The sequence below is a fragment of the Dendrobates tinctorius genome, unplaced genomic scaffold, assembly GCF_039654945.1.
Source record: "Dendrobates tinctorius isolate UK_male_01 unplaced genomic scaffold, ASM3965494v1 ptg000095l, whole genome shotgun sequence".
In the NCBI taxonomy this organism is placed as follows: domain Eukaryota; kingdom Metazoa; phylum Chordata; class Amphibia; order Anura; family Dendrobatidae; genus Dendrobates; species Dendrobates tinctorius.
Genome location: NW_027361763.1, coordinates 22,277,202 through 22,293,704, shown reverse-complemented (window position 1 = coordinate 22,293,704; position 16,503 = coordinate 22,277,202). Strand labels below are relative to the sequence as shown.

General features: G+C 43.3%; 1 protein-coding gene across 1 annotated transcript in view; it reads right to left on the bottom strand.

Annotated features, from left to right (window-relative positions):
• Window positions 1–16,503, bottom strand: part of LOC141098821 (vomeronasal type-2 receptor 26-like) — a 67,345-nt gene that overhangs the window by 31,863 nt on the left and 18,979 nt on the right. Inside the window, exon 2 of the mRNA XM_073586794.1 lies at window positions 11,248–12,063. Within this exon, the coding sequence (XP_073442895.1) occupies window positions 11,248–12,063 (816 nt within the window). The remainder of the gene's footprint in view (window positions 1–11,247; window positions 12,064–16,503) is intronic.

The following is a 16,503-nucleotide window of genomic DNA, read 5'->3' as shown; positions in this document are numbered from 1 at the left end:
TCATCTACCAGCTATCCTGTTAGCCATCCATGCAGTAGCATCCAAATCTACCGGCATTTCCCCATTTGAATTAATGACAGGAAGACAGATGCCTGTCCAGTTGCCCAGCGACATTGTACTTCCCAGCCCACAACAAGTCATAGTACAGATGGATCAATGGTTACAGCAAGTGCAACAGCACATTACATGCCTTCAACAGTACGCTGCTTTCCAAATGGCGAAGAGTTGTGTCAATCCTACTGATAATTCCCATGAGTCTAAATTTGTTATAGGAGCTCAGGTCATGGTCAAAAATTTCAGAAAAATAGGACCCTGGGAAGCTAATTGGGAGGGTCCCTTTGTTGTTACTCCGATAATAGGCCCCACAGTTTTGGGAGTATGGAGAAGTAGCAAACCAAGAGACAGGGGTGTCAAAGTTGTTCACATTGATCAATGTAAGCTTCTTAAGAATTCTACTAAGACCACTGGTAAGAACTGATACTTCGCTTTTTTTGTTTTCACAGATCCTTGACGGGCCTCTGTAGCCATGAATCCACGGGAGTTTCCTGACACAGTGCTTCACACTATACAGTTGGAATCTGATAGTGTGAAAGAGGGAGAAGACGTCGAGGATCCAGAAACTGGAGGACCGGAGGAAAAGGACACATGGAACAGAGCATTCAAGGACTCTTGTGGAAACCCTTGCTACTTTGGGACTCAAACGTTATTGACTTTTACTGTACTTTTATGTCTTGTACTGGGGTTGTTTGTTCTCCCGATACGGGCCCAGGAACAAGTTTTTCATTATAGTAGACCAGTTAAGGAGAGAGATCTTTTTTTTGAGGACGGGTCATTCCCAAGAGAGGGGAGGCCTTGTTCTTTTACTTTTGGTGTTGATGGAGTAGCATCCACATGTGTTGGTCTCTCACATAGAAAAGATTATGTAACCACAGTATCTGTATGTGTTAAGGAGTGTTGTATCGTGAATAGAGCTTTAGGCATTAATATTGATGCATTGCTACAAAATTTTACTCTGACCTTACGTTTAGGAAGACAAATTTGTGCTACTAGTGTAGATATTGTGACCCCACGGCATATTCAAATACTTACTCAGTTTACAAATGAAACTGCAGAGGGCAATTGTCGTGTAATGATTGGAAAAGAGTGGAGGGATCCCTTTGGTGGAGAAACGCCCCGGATGGGGGAAATGGGAAAGAGAAAGACGTCTTGGAGTTGGGATAATGATTTCACAGTGTACCCATTACACCCTAAGACCTTGTCCCCTGAAAGTACTACAGATTATCTTGATTTCTTTGTATTATCTACCAATTATACACGGTCACGCATAGCTCCTCAATACCCAGCATGGGTTAGTATAATATCTCCTTTAGAATTGACACTCCAGTACCATAATTGGTCTAAACCCACAGGAACCGGTCCAGCATGTAGAAAACAGAAAATTTTCACTCGAGCAGTGAACCCAATCCGTATTATCAATACTGGCCATTTTAATCTCTTTAAATACTCAGTATGGTTTGTTTACATGGCATCTTAATATGTCAGTCTGGGACTTAGCAGAACATATTCCTGCATGTACCCCATTCTTGGATCGGTTCAGTATGAATTTCCAAAGATGGTTGACAGCTCGGACTGTATCCACTCAACACAAAAGAGATCCCAGGGCTTCAAAACGTAGAAGACAGGAATTAGTTCAGACCCCGAAACAGGTTTACAAAGAAAGAAAACTGAATGGTATGATACTCTTTTGGGAGGTGCTGCTACAGCAGCAGGTGTTCTTAACACCATAGACATCCAGACCCTCAGTAGCAGACTATCCTCCCTTGCAGCCATTGGAACGGACTCTGAGAATGTGGCCCTAGTCCAAAGTGCTATTCAAGGCCAAATGATTGTAAACAATCAAAAGTACCAAGCCCGAGTGATGGATTATCTTAAAGCTCAGATTAGAGCATTGTTCCAGGTTACTAGAGAAATTAGCAATGTAACCCAATATGCACTTGGTTGTATTGCCCTTCAGGGGGAGATGCATACTAATGCTAAGATACTCCTCCAAACCCTTCTTAACGGTCACTGGCCATGGGAGATGGGCTGCACGTGGCCAGGTATAACTGAATTGTCCAAGAAACATGTTGATTGGTGGAAAATTGGGTGGATGGGTTGTACCAATCTCGATATGGAAGATTGTACCTTCGGTGCTTTAATACCCATCCGAGGTACTGTTCACCCCCTTCTGAGTCAAGTTGATATGGGACTGGTCCATCAAAACTTATGGGTTCGGACACAGTCAGACACTTCTGTTAGTTATGTCCGGACTCCAGATGGAATCCAAAAAATTTCTATCGCCTTATGTGGGCAAGAACGCTCTGATCTGGTATGCCCTTATGGTGTCACTAATCCTGTCCAGAATAATCGCTGTTGGGACAATGAGGAGACTACCTGTCCTCTCATTCTCGAGGAACTTAGAGGTCCCCTGTTTTGGCAGTTCAATAATGGAGAAATGTGTTTCCACGTCCCTACTAAACAATATGTCACTTTTTGAACTTCATCCTGCATGATTACGGGCCTGGCCCAGCCAGCCTTGTACTGTACGACTACACCAATTATCGATATTAGAGTTGATGAACAAAAATGGGTTTTCCAGCCAGTTATCCTGTTGAAAAGAGAGTTCAATGTAACATATCGTTCTCCCAGGTTAGCCTCTCCCCATCTGTCATTTATGCACATGTAATCGAAGTACATGTATCAAAGTACTATTGGCAGTTATAACATGGATGAATGTGACACGCATCTCTATTCTCTTCATACAGGTAACCAGCTTTTCCAATCTCTGCTCTGAATCCACTCCTGTGTCTCCATTCAATGTCAGCAAGCAGTTAATCCTGAATGCCATCTCTGTGTTTTCAACTCTGCAAGCTTATATCTGGTATATAGTTTTTTTCAACTTACTCTGCTTGTCCCCTTATGTTGTGAGGTCAAGAAACTTTTCAAAGTGCTTTATGATCCATGTAGTGCTGGACATGTGTTTATTTGACCACAACATTTTATTGGGTCCTGGTGTCTCAATTTAGTGTGATTGATTAACGAGAAGAGAGAGCCAACAAAAAAGAAAAAAAAAACTTAGCCTTAACCTCCTATATATTCAGACCTAGCTAGGGGGAGCATTTATGCAGGGGGCATTTATGCACATGTAATCGAAGTACATGTATCAAAGTACTATTGGCAGTTATAACATGGCAGTTAGACAGGGCAGGAGACAGGTAAGACATTTATATACATCTACTCCCTGTACATTAGGAGTACAACAAATATATACCATATGCATTTGTGTAATTTATATCCTGGCCGCTGCATTCACACACATCCACTGCCCTGGCATTAACTCTCTACACTCCATCCATATTGGCCCCTCACTTCTTTCCTCTCCTATGTATAGCACTCACGCTCTTTTCACATTGTTAAATTGCACAGATCCAGTCAGTCCCACCATTCAACATCAGAGACGCTCTCACAAATCACTTAACCATCTACTCACTCTTTCTATCCTCCTTCTCCTAGTCGCAGGAGACATTGCTCCCAACCCTGGTCCCCCATGTTATAGAAAGTCAAACCCCCCCAACTGCTACACTTAGAAACCCCTCTAATCTGATTAATATTCCCTGCCTGCCATCTGTCTCTCTTAATTGTGCACTTTGGAATTCTCGCTCAGTGTGTAACAAACTCTCCTTCATCTATGACTTCTTCCTTTCTAATTCTCTTAACCTCCTGGCACTTACTGAAACCTGGATCCAGCAGTCAGACACTACCGCTGCTGCTGCTCTTTCATACGGGGGGCTACACTTCTCTCATACCCCAAGATCAGACAATAGAGCAGGTGGAGGCGTTGGTCTGCTCCTATCATCAAAATGTACCTTTCAGGTTATCCCTCAAGTACCATCACTTGTCTTCCCTTCTTTTGAGGTCCATGCCGTCAGACTCTACACCCCCCTCTCCATGCGAGTGGCGGTGGTGTATCGTCCTCCCGGCCCCTCCCATCAGTTCCTGGATCATTTTGCCACTTGGCTTCCACATTTTCTCTCCTGTGACATCCCTACCCTCATCATGGGAGATTTCAACATCCCCATTGCTCTTCCCCTCTCACCATCTGCTACTCACCTTTTATCTCTAACCTCCTCATTTGGCCTTTCACAGCTTACTAATTCTCCAACGCATGAAGACGGAAACTCCCTCGACTTGGTCTTCTCTCGGCTTTGTGCAGTGGATGATTTTGCAAACTCCCCTCTCCCGCTCTCTGACCACAATCTTCTTTCATTCTCTATCAAGAACTGCCAGGCTGCTCAGGTCATCCCCACTGTCCAAACTTATAGAAACATACAGGCCATTAACACCCAGAAACTGATGAAGAACTTGCAGTCTTCATTGGCCCCTATCTCCTCCCTCTCATGTCCTGATTCTGCATTGAAGCATTACAATGAAACACTCCAAAGTGCCCTGGATGAATTTGCATCCCCTATAAATAGAACACTACAACGCAGACGGCGACAACCCTGGCACACGGTGCAAACACGTTTCCTGCAGCGGTGCTCCAGGTGTGCCGAACGTCTGTGGAGAAAATCCAATCTACACGAAGATTTCATACATTTTAAGTTTATGCTTAGAACATACAACACTGCCCTTCACCTCTCCAAACAAACCTATTTCAACACCCTCATCACCTCACTGTCAAATAACCCAAAATGTCTCTTTGACACTTTTCATTCTCTACTCAATCCAAGAGTACAGGCCCCAAACACAGAGCTCAGAGCTGACGATCTGGCCAATTACTTCAAAGAAAAAATTGACCAGATTCGACAGGAAATTATCTCCCAATCACCTCATACCACGCACTGTCCTCCCTCCCCCACTGCATCTAGCTCACTCTCTGATTTTGAACCAGTCACAGAAGAAGAAGTAAGCAGGCTCCTTGCATCTTCTCGCCCAACTACTTGCACCAGTGACCCATTTCCATCACATCTCCTCCAGTCCCTTTCCCCTGCTGTCATCCCTCACCTAACTAAAATATTTAACCTCTCTCTCTCTTCTGGTATTTTTCCCTCCTCATTTAAGCATGCCATCATACATCCACTACTTAAAAAACCATCCCTCGACCAAAACTGTGCCGCTAACTATAGACCTGTCTCTAATCTTCCCTTCATCTCTAAACTCCTGGAACGCCTTGTCCACTCCCGTCTTATCCGCTATCTCTCAGAAAACTCTGTTCTTGACCCTCTCCAATCCGGTTTCCGCTCTTTACACTCCACTGAAACTGCCCTCACTAAAGTCTCTAATGATCTGCTAACAGCTAAATCAAATGGTCATTACTCCATGCTAATTCTCTTGGATCTCTCTGCAGCATTCGACACTGTGGATCATCAGCTCCTCCACACTATGCTCCATTCCATTGGCCTCAAGGACACTGTTCTCTCATGGTTCTCCTCCTATCTCTCCCACCGCTCCTTTACTGTATCTTTTGCCGGTTCCTCCTCCTCTCACCTTCCCCTTACTGTTGGGGTCCCCCAAGGATCGGTTCTAGGCCCCCTCCTCTTCTCCTTCTACACTGCCCCTATTGGTCAAACAATCAGTAGATTTGGGTTCCAGTACCATCTCTATGCTGATGACACCCAATTATACGCTTCTTCTCCTGACATCACGCCAGCCTTTCTAGAAAACACCGGCGATTGTCTAAACGCTGTGTCTAATATCATGTCCTCACTATATCTGAAACTGAACCTGTCAAAAACTGAACTCCTGGTGTTTCCTCCCTCTACTAATGTACCTATACCCGACATTGCTATTTCTGTGGGTGGCTCCACTATTACTCCCCAGCAACAGGCCCGCTGTCTTGGGGTCATACTTGATTCCGAGCTTTCCTTTGCCCCCCACATTCGATCACTGGCTCGCTCTTGTCATCTGCACCTCAAAAACATTTCATGAATTCGACCTTTTCTTACTTTTGACTCTGCAAAAACTCTTACTGTTTCTCTTATTCATTCTCGTCTCGACTATTGTAACTCTCTTCTAATCGGTCTCCCTCTTACCAAACTCTCCCCTCTCCAATCTGTCATGAATGCTGCAGCCAGGATCATATTCCTCGCCAATCGTTACACCGATGCCTCTACCTTGTGCCAGTCATTACACTGGCTACCCATCCACTCCAGAATCCAGTACAAACTTATTACCCTCACCCACAAAGCCCTCCATGGCTCAGCACCACCCTACATCTCCTCCCTTGTTTCAGTATACCACCCTACCCGCGCCCTCTGTTCTGCTGATGACCTGAGGTTAGTATCCTCAATAGTCAGAACCTCCCACTCCCGTCTCCAAGACTTTACACGTGCCGCGCCAATTCTTTGGAATGCACTTCCCAGGTCAATACGATTAGTCCCCAATCCCCACAATTTTAAGCGTGCCCTGAAAACACATTTATTCAGACTGGCCTATCGCCTCAACACATTAACCTAATCTATCCCTGTGTGGCACAGCCAAAAGTTTTACCATAACCAGATTTCCCGCATCATGTTCCCACATGCTTTATGCATCCATTAGCCCTCTCTGTCTGTACTGTCACACACTTAACATTATGGCTGGTCCATACAATCAGGGCAACTGTTACCACCCACCTTTCGTGTCTACCTCTTTCCTCATAGACTGTAAGCTTGCGAGCAGGGCCCTCATTCCTCTTGGTATTTGTTATAATCTACTGTATGTGATTATTGTTATGCTGTAATGTCTATTGTCTGTACAAATCCCCTCTGATATGTAAAGTGCTGCGGAATATGTCGGCGCTATAAAAATAAAATTTATTATTATTATTATCTGTCTATGTGTCAAGACCTGTATCACATCATTCAGGACCTAGAAGTTCTGGAACATTTCCAGAAACTGTACAATCAGACCGGTCAACGAGCTTTAATCACCATTGCCCACAATAAGGAAAAAATTCAGAAAATCATTAAACAATATGATGAGGTGAATATCTCTTGGTGGGATGAGATTGTCAAATTTTTCACAGGAAAATTTCCCCCACTGCGGAGTGCAGCAGTACACTTCTTCACGCATCCCATACTTTGGGCATTCATTGTAGGTGGAATTGTTTTTGGTTGTTTTATTTGTATTTGTTGTAAGCAAATATTCCTGCGCCGGAATATTGGCCATGTTGAGGAGCTGTGCAGGCTGCACTCCTGTGCCCACAATTATAGGCCAGTAGTAAGACGTTACAGGAGACTCCTTCCCACCACAGTTGTTAATCCTCCTAGACCCACTCCAACCTCTACTGAGTCAGGTGCCGACAGCCCATCTACCTCAGCTTCCCGTGTATACGAAACAATGGATCCCTTTTACCACAACACACCTACTCGTGATGCACATATCCGTATTACCCATGTGTAAAGGTTGTACTCTGGACAGAGTACAAGAGGGGGATTTGTAAGAGAATGGTCAGCCATAATACACTGAGCTGCCATGAGCAACGAGGTAGCCATCTTAGGAAAGTTAGGAAATAATATATTCAACTTTTACAATAGAAATAATATGATGTACTCTGTAAAAGCAGATGGAGGATGTAAAATGAGATCATGCCCATTAACCAATTTAGTAGATGTGCATACAGGTAAATTGGATCAGCCTCAGGGCAATGAGAAACTAAAACCAACGAATATATGGTGAATATGTGTATTCATGATAGGGTTAGTAGGAAACAGACTTCTGAAATTGTCAAATGTATGAATTTATGGGTTTTAGTCTAAAAGCAGTAATAAGATTAATGACAGTAGGTAGAGATAATAGTGGATTTATGTGCTTCTTAGTGTGGTCTGGTAAAAAGTTAATTACTGATGTAATGTTGTGCCATTTCTTCCTTTGTCCAAAAAGATATGATGTAACCATATACTCCCTTTTCTATAATATGTATACAGCTTGTTTGCATAATGTATAAAAGGCACCTGTAATCTAGCTCGGGGCCTTATCATCGCCAGACTTCCTAGCGAATTTCTGCCTGTCTGAATCCCTGTTTTTGCCTGCATATTTCAACTTCTCTGACTATCTGTTCTGTTTTGCCGTGTATCTCCGAATAAACTACAACCTCAGCTTCGAGAGGAATTGTCTGCAATTTTGTCCGGCTCTTCCAACTCTCCAAATCAGGACTCTTTTTTCTTACATGCACCATCTCATGCTGCAAAGAATACCTCTGAGTCATTGACTGCTATGTGCATAAAAGGAGATAAACTCATGGTGTGGCCACCATCTTCCCCTGACCTCAACCCTGTAGAGAACCTTTGGAGTATCATCAAGCAAAAGATCTATGAGGGAGGCAGTTCACATCAAAACTGCAACTCTGGGAGGCTATTCCGACTTTATGCAAAGAAATCCAAGCAGAAACTCTCCAAAAACTCCCAAGTTCAATGGATGCAAGAATTGTGAAGGTGATGTCACAGAAGGGTTCCTATGATAGCATGTAACTTGGCCTGTTAGAATGTTTTGGAGTTAAATAGCTTTTTTGTTCAGTGAATGTGACCTCCTAATGCTGCAAATTCCACAAATGAACATTTTCAGTTCTTTAAAACAGATCAAATGCTTAGAAATTCTACTGTGCCTAATAATTTGGAACAGTGCAATTTGAGTTTTTATTCATTTTGGAGATTTTACTGTTATCATTGGGAGGTTTCGTCAATAAAATTTGATGTATACTCTAACGGGTTATTTTCTTTTTAGACTGACTGTCATTTGTACTGACTATTTAGGAAAATCATAGAAAAATATCATTTGCATAATAATTTGGAAGACAGTATATATATATATATATATATATATATATATATATAAAATGTGTTTAAGGGTGTGACAATAACTGTTATAAAACTTTCCATGAAAACAAAAATTGTAGTGTGAATACTAGCGTATTTAGGGTAAGCACAGGTTAAAACATAGGTTAGGGTTTAGGACCCAGAGTAGAGTAAATTATACTGTGATTGGAAGTTCAGTGCATACTGTTACAGCAAATGATTGAAGTTAAGTAGGTGAAAGGTTATGTTTCCCCAGCAACAGACTGCTAGGGCAGAGAGAGTTGGTTAGAGGAAACGTAAATGTTTGAGACCAGCCCAGCATGGGAGGGACAAGGTTGAGCAAAACATGAAATAATTTACAGGTTTAGTCAGTTGGAGTCTGAATCCAAACTTCACACAACCTCTCAGTAACTCAGTGTGCAGTGAGCTGGAGGCACGTGGAGTACATATCAATCTAACAGCAATAGCTTGTACCAAATTTCATGTGTACCTAGCACCAGAGCTAGGCACTGAGGAGTTTGCATTAATCTCTTCCCCACAGAGGAAGCCAGATGGGGATCCACGTGAGGAAAGTGTAGCGGATCTCAGAAATGCTTTGGGGCTGGATGTGAAATCCCTGGGGCTAACAGGAGGAACAAGCATATGAATTGTCCAAGCTGAGCTCAAGCAGAGGCTTCAAATATAATGTACTAATGAAACAGGAACTGGAGAGTGCTGTGTTTGAAACTGCTTGTTAAAGACTGTTGTATCTGAAGTGTCCAGTAAAGTTGAAATTGAGTAGTCGAGGAATCTCCCGCCTTGACTACTGCAGCCTTCTACTCTCTGGCCTCCCCTCTAGCACTCTGGCACCATTCCAATCCATCCTACACTCTGCTGCCCCACTGATCCACCTATCTCCCCATTATTCCCCAGCCTCTCCCCTATGCCAAGCTCTTCACTGGCTTCCTGTTGTCCAGACGCTCCAATTCAAAACGCTAGATATGACATACAAAGCCATCCACATGCTGTCTCCTCCATACATCTGTGAAATGGTCTCCTGGTACCTACCCGCATGCAACCTTTGATCCTCACAAGTTTTCCTTCTTTATTCCCTTCTTATCTCTTCCTCCCACAACTGCATACATGACTTTTCCTGTGCTTCCGCCATACTCTGGAACTCCCTGCCGCAACACATCAGACTCTCGCCTACCACAGAAACCTTCAAGCAGAACCTGAAGACCCACCTCTTCTAGTATATCCTCACTCAACCCTGTAGACTTTGAGCCCTCACAGGCAGGGTCCTCTCTCCTTCTGTACTTGTGTGTGCATTGTTTTGCTCATGGTTGCTGTACTTGTCTATATTTGCCCCTTTCTCATGCAAAGCGCTATGGAATAAATGGCGCTATAAACATGTATAATAATAATAATAATAACAAAACAAATGACTCCTGATATGTGCAGTTGATCCTCGATGAAAGGACGTGGAGAGAGAGAGAAAACGTCCTGCTTGAAAGTGAATTCACTGCATTGTACAGGGTGGGCCATTTATATGGATACACCTAAATAAAAAGGTAATGGTTGGTGATATCAACTTCCTGTTTGTGGCACATTAATATATGGTAGGGGGGAAAATTTTTCCGATGGTTGGTGACCATGACGGCCATTTTGAAGTTGGCCATTTTGGATCCAGCCTTATTTTTTCCTATGGGAAAAGGGTCATGTGACACATCAAACTTATTGAAAATTTTACAAGAAAAACAATGATGTGCTTGGTTTTAACATAACTTTATTTTTTTATGAGTTATTTACAAGTTTATGACCACTTATAAAATGTGTTCAAAGTGCTGCCCAATGTGTTGGATTGTCAATGCAACCCTCTTCTCCCACTCTTACATCTCCTGAGAAAAAAGCCGCTCTGACTTCGAAATGCATTGAGAAATGAGAAATAAATAACCATCATTCATCATCTATTTGCCTGGATCATTAATGTTACAGCAGCGCGGGTGATATCCATATTTTTTCCATTTATCTGCATTGAATCTGTCAGTGACCTGACTTGTGGATCTGCGGCAGCTGTTTACTCTGATGAGTCATATATGCCTGTATGTTGTGAAAATTAGGTGAGTGCAAACTAAGGTTTAAATATATATCACCACCAGATAAGACCCTATTTGTGCTCTCTCTCCTAGTGTTTTTTGTGTTACAAAAGGAAATTGATATCACCAACCATTCCCATTTTATTTAGGTGTATCCGTACAAATGGCTCACCCTGTATATAGAAGAGCATTGATGGACTAGGACATTGATTCTTTGTGGAGTTCCAGGGTGTGTAGCAGCAGTAGCTCATCCATGGCTACCGACCTGGGCACCTTACATATGCAAAAAATGTGAAAAACGTCATGACTATAAAAGAAGAAAAGTGTCTAATACACCTGGAATAATAGGGTTAAATTACCTTCAACATGTGTTTACAATTAAAATTTCTTGGCATATGGAGAAGGCCTTCATGTAGCGCGTGAGCCATGGCGTAGACAGCGGTATATACGTGATAGGTGGTTCTGAATGTTTCAGTGTTGTAATGATTGCTGCCAATTTCTTGTAGTTTTACAGTTTTGTTGCAATTCTTAAGTTTGTGTGGGTACTTTTCTGCAGCTAACATTTTTAGGATGGGGTTTGAAGGTTTACAGCTCAGGTATACCATTAGAATATGTTCAAGTATTGGGTCATTTGGACGATGTTCAAGACTAATATCTTCTAAAAATGTTTTCAGTTGTGGGATCTTTATATTTGGTGCTGAAAATATGAGGCTGCCATCACATGACGCTTTACGTTTCACTGATGAAAGAATGTGAATATTTGACCCCGCTGGTATAATCAGAGTCTTCACCTTTCCTGAAATGCTTTGCTCCTCAATAAATTGTAAAGTGAGAAATGAAATTGTGCCACAAAGTACAATAATGTTTGAGGTTGATTTTTGAAACATCCTTCTGTTCTTTTCATTGCTGTTTTCTTCTTTTGTGAGATCATCATTTTTCATTGTTAGAATAAACTCAATGCAAATATCATAAACTTCTGCCTGTTTCACTAACTCCTGACTTTGTGTGTAACCTCCATCATCATCAGAGGCAAGAACGCCAATCCATGTCCAATCAAAATGTTTGAGAAGCTTAACTATTGCCAGATATTGAGTTTGATCACTGGGAAGAGTTTGGAAGAAGGATGGATACATCTGCTTATTGGATAAAAGAGGATTTGTGGCACCGTGGCTGATCTAAAGAAGTAAAACAGTAATTATGGATAGTAAAATAGAAATAAATGTTAAATTAAAAGTACAAAAGCCATAAATTCATAAATTATAGAATATATATAGCTTCATTCACCATTTAAGGAGTTGTTAAGCCTCCTTTAGCAACAGCGCATATAATAACATCTGCTGGAGATCTGCCTTCAGAACAGACTTTGCCCTAGAAGATCTTTTAGCCACACACCACCATTGAAGTGTATTACTGAAGCTGAGACTCTTCTTCTCTTGCCTCTAAAACCATGGCTCACAAAGCCAGTAACACATCTTGGCATTAGAATTTAGTCCTTTACCTCCTCTAACCTCATGTCAAGCACATACAAAGGCAGACATTTCATTTCTTTTAATAAATCAAATGTAAGAAGTTGTTCTCATGTAGCACCTTCCTCGGGTTTGGTGGATTTGGACTCATTTAAAAGTCCATGTTTTAACATATGAACATAAGGATGAGTGACCTCATGGAGATCATCATCCAACACTGTGGAGACACCATCACATGTTTCTCAACGCAGTGATCTAGAGCAATGCCCCCATCCCTTATGGGAAATATGCAAAAGCATGTAAATCAACAGCCGCGGAGACACCATCACATGTTTCTCAACGCAAGCAATGACTAGCCAGGTCTTTCCCCAGGAAGGAACAACCACGGGAAGGGTAGTCTCCAATGAAGGAAACCACCTATGCCAAAACATGGTATCCATCCACAGACAGCTGTTTCGGGGTATTGCCCCTTATCAGTGTGGAGTAGGAAACTGGCTAGTAGGAGCAATGCCTAGTGAAAGGCTATGAACATAAGGATGAGTGACCTCATGGAGATCAACATCCAACACTGCGGAGACACCATCACATGTTTCTCAACGCAGTGATCTAGAGCAATGCCCCCATCCCTTATGGGAAATATGCAAAAGCATGTAAATCAACAGCCGCGGAGACACCATCACATGTTTCTCAACGCAAGCAATGACTAGCCAGGTCTTTCCCCGGGAAGGAACAACCACGGGAAGGGCAGTCTCCAATGAAGGAAACCACCTATGCCAAAACATGGTATCCATCCACAGACAGCTGTTTCGGGGTATTGCCCCTCATCAGTGTGGAGTAGGAAACTGGCTAGTAGGAGCAATGCCTAGTGAAAGGCTATGAACATAAGGATGAGTGACCTCATGGAGATCAACATCCAACACTGCGGTGACACCATCACATGTTTCTCAACGCAGTGATCTAGAGTGATGTGATGTGATGTCATCACATGTGATGGTGTCTCCGCGGCTGTTGATTTACATGCTTTTGCATATTTCCCATAAGGGATGGGGGCATTGCTCTAGATCACTGCGTTGAGAAACATGTGATGGTGTCTCCGCAGTGTTGGATGTTGATCTCCATGAGGTCACTCATCCTTATGTTCATAGCCTTTCACTAGGCATTGCTCCTACTAGCCAGTTTCCTACTCCACACTGATGAGGGGCAATACCCTGAAACAGCTGTCTGTGGATGGATACCATGTTTTGGCATAGGTGGTTTCCTTCATTGGAGACTACCCTTCCCGTGGTTGTTCCTTCCCGGGGAAAGACCTGGCTAGTCATTGCTTGCGTTGAGAAACATGTGATGGTGTCTCCGCGGCTGTTGATTTACATGCTTTTGCATATTTCCCATAAGGGATGGGGGCATTGCTCTAGATCACTGCGTTGAGAAACATGTGATGGTGTCTCCGCAGTGTTGGATGTTGATCTCCATGAGGTCACTCATCCTTATGTTCATAGCCTTTCACTAGGCATTGCTCCTACTAGCCAGTTTCCTACTCCACACTGATGAGGGGCAATACCCCGAAACAGCTGTCTGTGGATGGATACCATGTTTTGGCATAGGTGGTTTCCTTCATTGGAGACTACCCTTCCCGTGGTTGTTCCTTCCCGGGGAAAGACCTGGCTAGTCATTGTTTGCGTTGAGAAACATGTGATGGTGTCTCCGCGGCTGTTGATTTACATGCTTTTGCATATTTCCCATAAGGGATGGGGGCATTGCTCTAGATCACTGCGCTGAGAAACATGTGATGGTGTCTCCGCAGTGTTGGATGTTGATCTCCATGAGGTCACTCATCCTTATGTTCATAGCCTTTCACTAGGCATTGCTCCTACTAGCCAGTTTCCTACTCCACACTGATGAGGGGCAATACCCCGAAACAGCTGTCTGTGGATGGATACCATGTTTTGGCATAGGTGGTTTCCTTCATTGGAGACTACCCTTCCCGTGGTTGTTCCTTCCCGGGGAAAGACCTGGCTAGTCATTGCTTGCGTTGAGAAACATGTGATGGTGTCTCCGCGGCTGTTGATTTACATGCTTTTGCATATTTCCCATAAGGGATGGGGGCATTGCTCTAGATCACTGCGTTGAGAAACATGTGATGGTGTCTCCGCAGTGTTGGATGTTCATGTTTTAACATAGGCAAAAAATGGTACGCTTAACTTCAGTGTTTGGAGCAGGGCATCTTCATAGTCAGGAGCAGTGTGACTAAAGTGGTTGAAGCAGTGTGTCTTCAGTGTTTGGAAGAGTGCGACTTCAGAGTTTGGAGCAGTGCGAATTCAGTGTTTGGAGAAGTGCGACTTCAGTGTTTGGAGCAGTGTGACTTCAGTGTTTGGAGCAGTGTGACTTCAGTGTTTGGAGCAGTGTGACTTCATTGTTTGGAGAAGTGTGAATTAAGTGTTTGGAGAAGTGCGAATTCATTGTTTGGAGCAATGTGACTAAAGTGTTTGAAGCAGTGTGTCTTCAATGTTTGGAGCAGTGCGACTTCAGTGTTTGGAGCAGTGCGAATTCAGTGTTTGGAGCAGTGTGACTTCAGTGATTGGAGCAGTGTGACTTCAGTGTTTGAAGCAGAGTCTTCAGTGTTTGGAACAGTGTGTCTTCAGTGTTTGGAGCAGTGCGTCTTCAGAGTCTGGAGCAGTGTGACTAAAGTGGTTGAAGCAGTGTGTCTTCTGTGTTTGGAGCAGTGCAACTTCAGATTTTGGAGAAGCGCGAATTCAGTGTTTGGAGCAGTGTGATTTCAGTGGTTGGAGCAGTATGACTTCAGTGTTTGGAGCAGTGTGTCCCTTCAGTGTTTGCAGCAGTGTGACTTCAGTGTTTGGAGCAGTGGACCTTCAGTTTTAGGAGCAGTGTGATTTCATTGTATGGAGAAGTGTGAATTCAGTGTTTGGAGAAATGCCAATTCATTGTTTGGAGCAGTGTGACTAAAGTGTTTGAAGCAGTGTGACTTCAGTGTTTTGAGCAGTGTGACTTCAGTGTTTGGAGCTGTGTGACTTCAGTGTTTGGAGCAGTGCAACTTCAGTGTTTGGAGCAGTGTCTTCAGTGTTTGGAGCAGTGTGATTTCAGTGTTTGGAGCAGTGTGTCTTCAGTGATTAAAGCAGTGTCTTCAGTGTTTGGAGCAGTGTGATTTCAGTGTTTGGAGCAGTGACTTCAGTGCTTGGAGCAGTGTGTTTTCAGTGTTTGGAGCAGTGTGACTTCAGTGTTTGGAGCAGTGTCTTCAGTGTTTGGAGCAGTGGGACTTCATTGCTTGAAGAAGTGTGAATTCAGTGTTTGGAGAAGTGTGAATTCATTGTTTGGAGCAATGTGACTAAAGTGTTTGAAGCAGTGTGTCTTCAGGGTTTAGAGCAGTGCAAATTCAGAGTTTGAAGCAGTGCAAATTCAGTGTTTGGAGCAGTGTGACCAGTGTTTTCAGCAGATTGACTTCAGTGTTTTGAGCAGTGTGACTTCAGAGTTTGGAGCAGTGCGACTTCAGTGTTTGGAGCAGTGTGTCTTCAGTGTTTGGAGCAGTGTGTCCTCAGTGTTTGGAGCAGTGTGATTTCAGTGTTTTGAGCAGTGGGATTTCAGTGTTTGGAGCAGTGTGGCATCAGTGTTTGGAGCAGTGTCTTCAGTGTTTGGAGCAGTGTGGCATCAGTATTTGGAGCAGTGTGACTTCAGTGTTGGAGCAGTGTCTTCAGTGTTTGGAGCAGTGTGAATTCAGTGTTTGGAGCTGTGTCTTCAGTGTTTAGAGCAGTGTCTTCAGGGTTTGGAGCAGTGTCTTCAGTGTTTGGAGCAGTGTGATTTCAGTGTTTGGAGCAGTGTCTTCAGTGTTTGGAGCAGTGTCTTCAGTGTTTGGAGCAGTTTGACTTCAGTGTTTGGAGCAGTGTCTTCAGTGTTTGGAGCAGTGTGTCTTCAGTGTTTGGAGCAGTTTGACTTCAGTGTTTGGAGCAGTGTCTTCAGTGTTTGGAGCAGTGTGTCTTCAGTGTTTGGAGCACTGTATCTTCAATGTTTGGAGCTATGTGTCTTCGGTGTTTGGAGCAGTGTGTCTTCAGTGTTTGGAGCAGTGTGTGTTCAGTGTTTGGAGCAGTGTCTTCAGTGTTTGGAGCAGTGGGACTTCATTCTTTGGAGAAGTGTGAATTC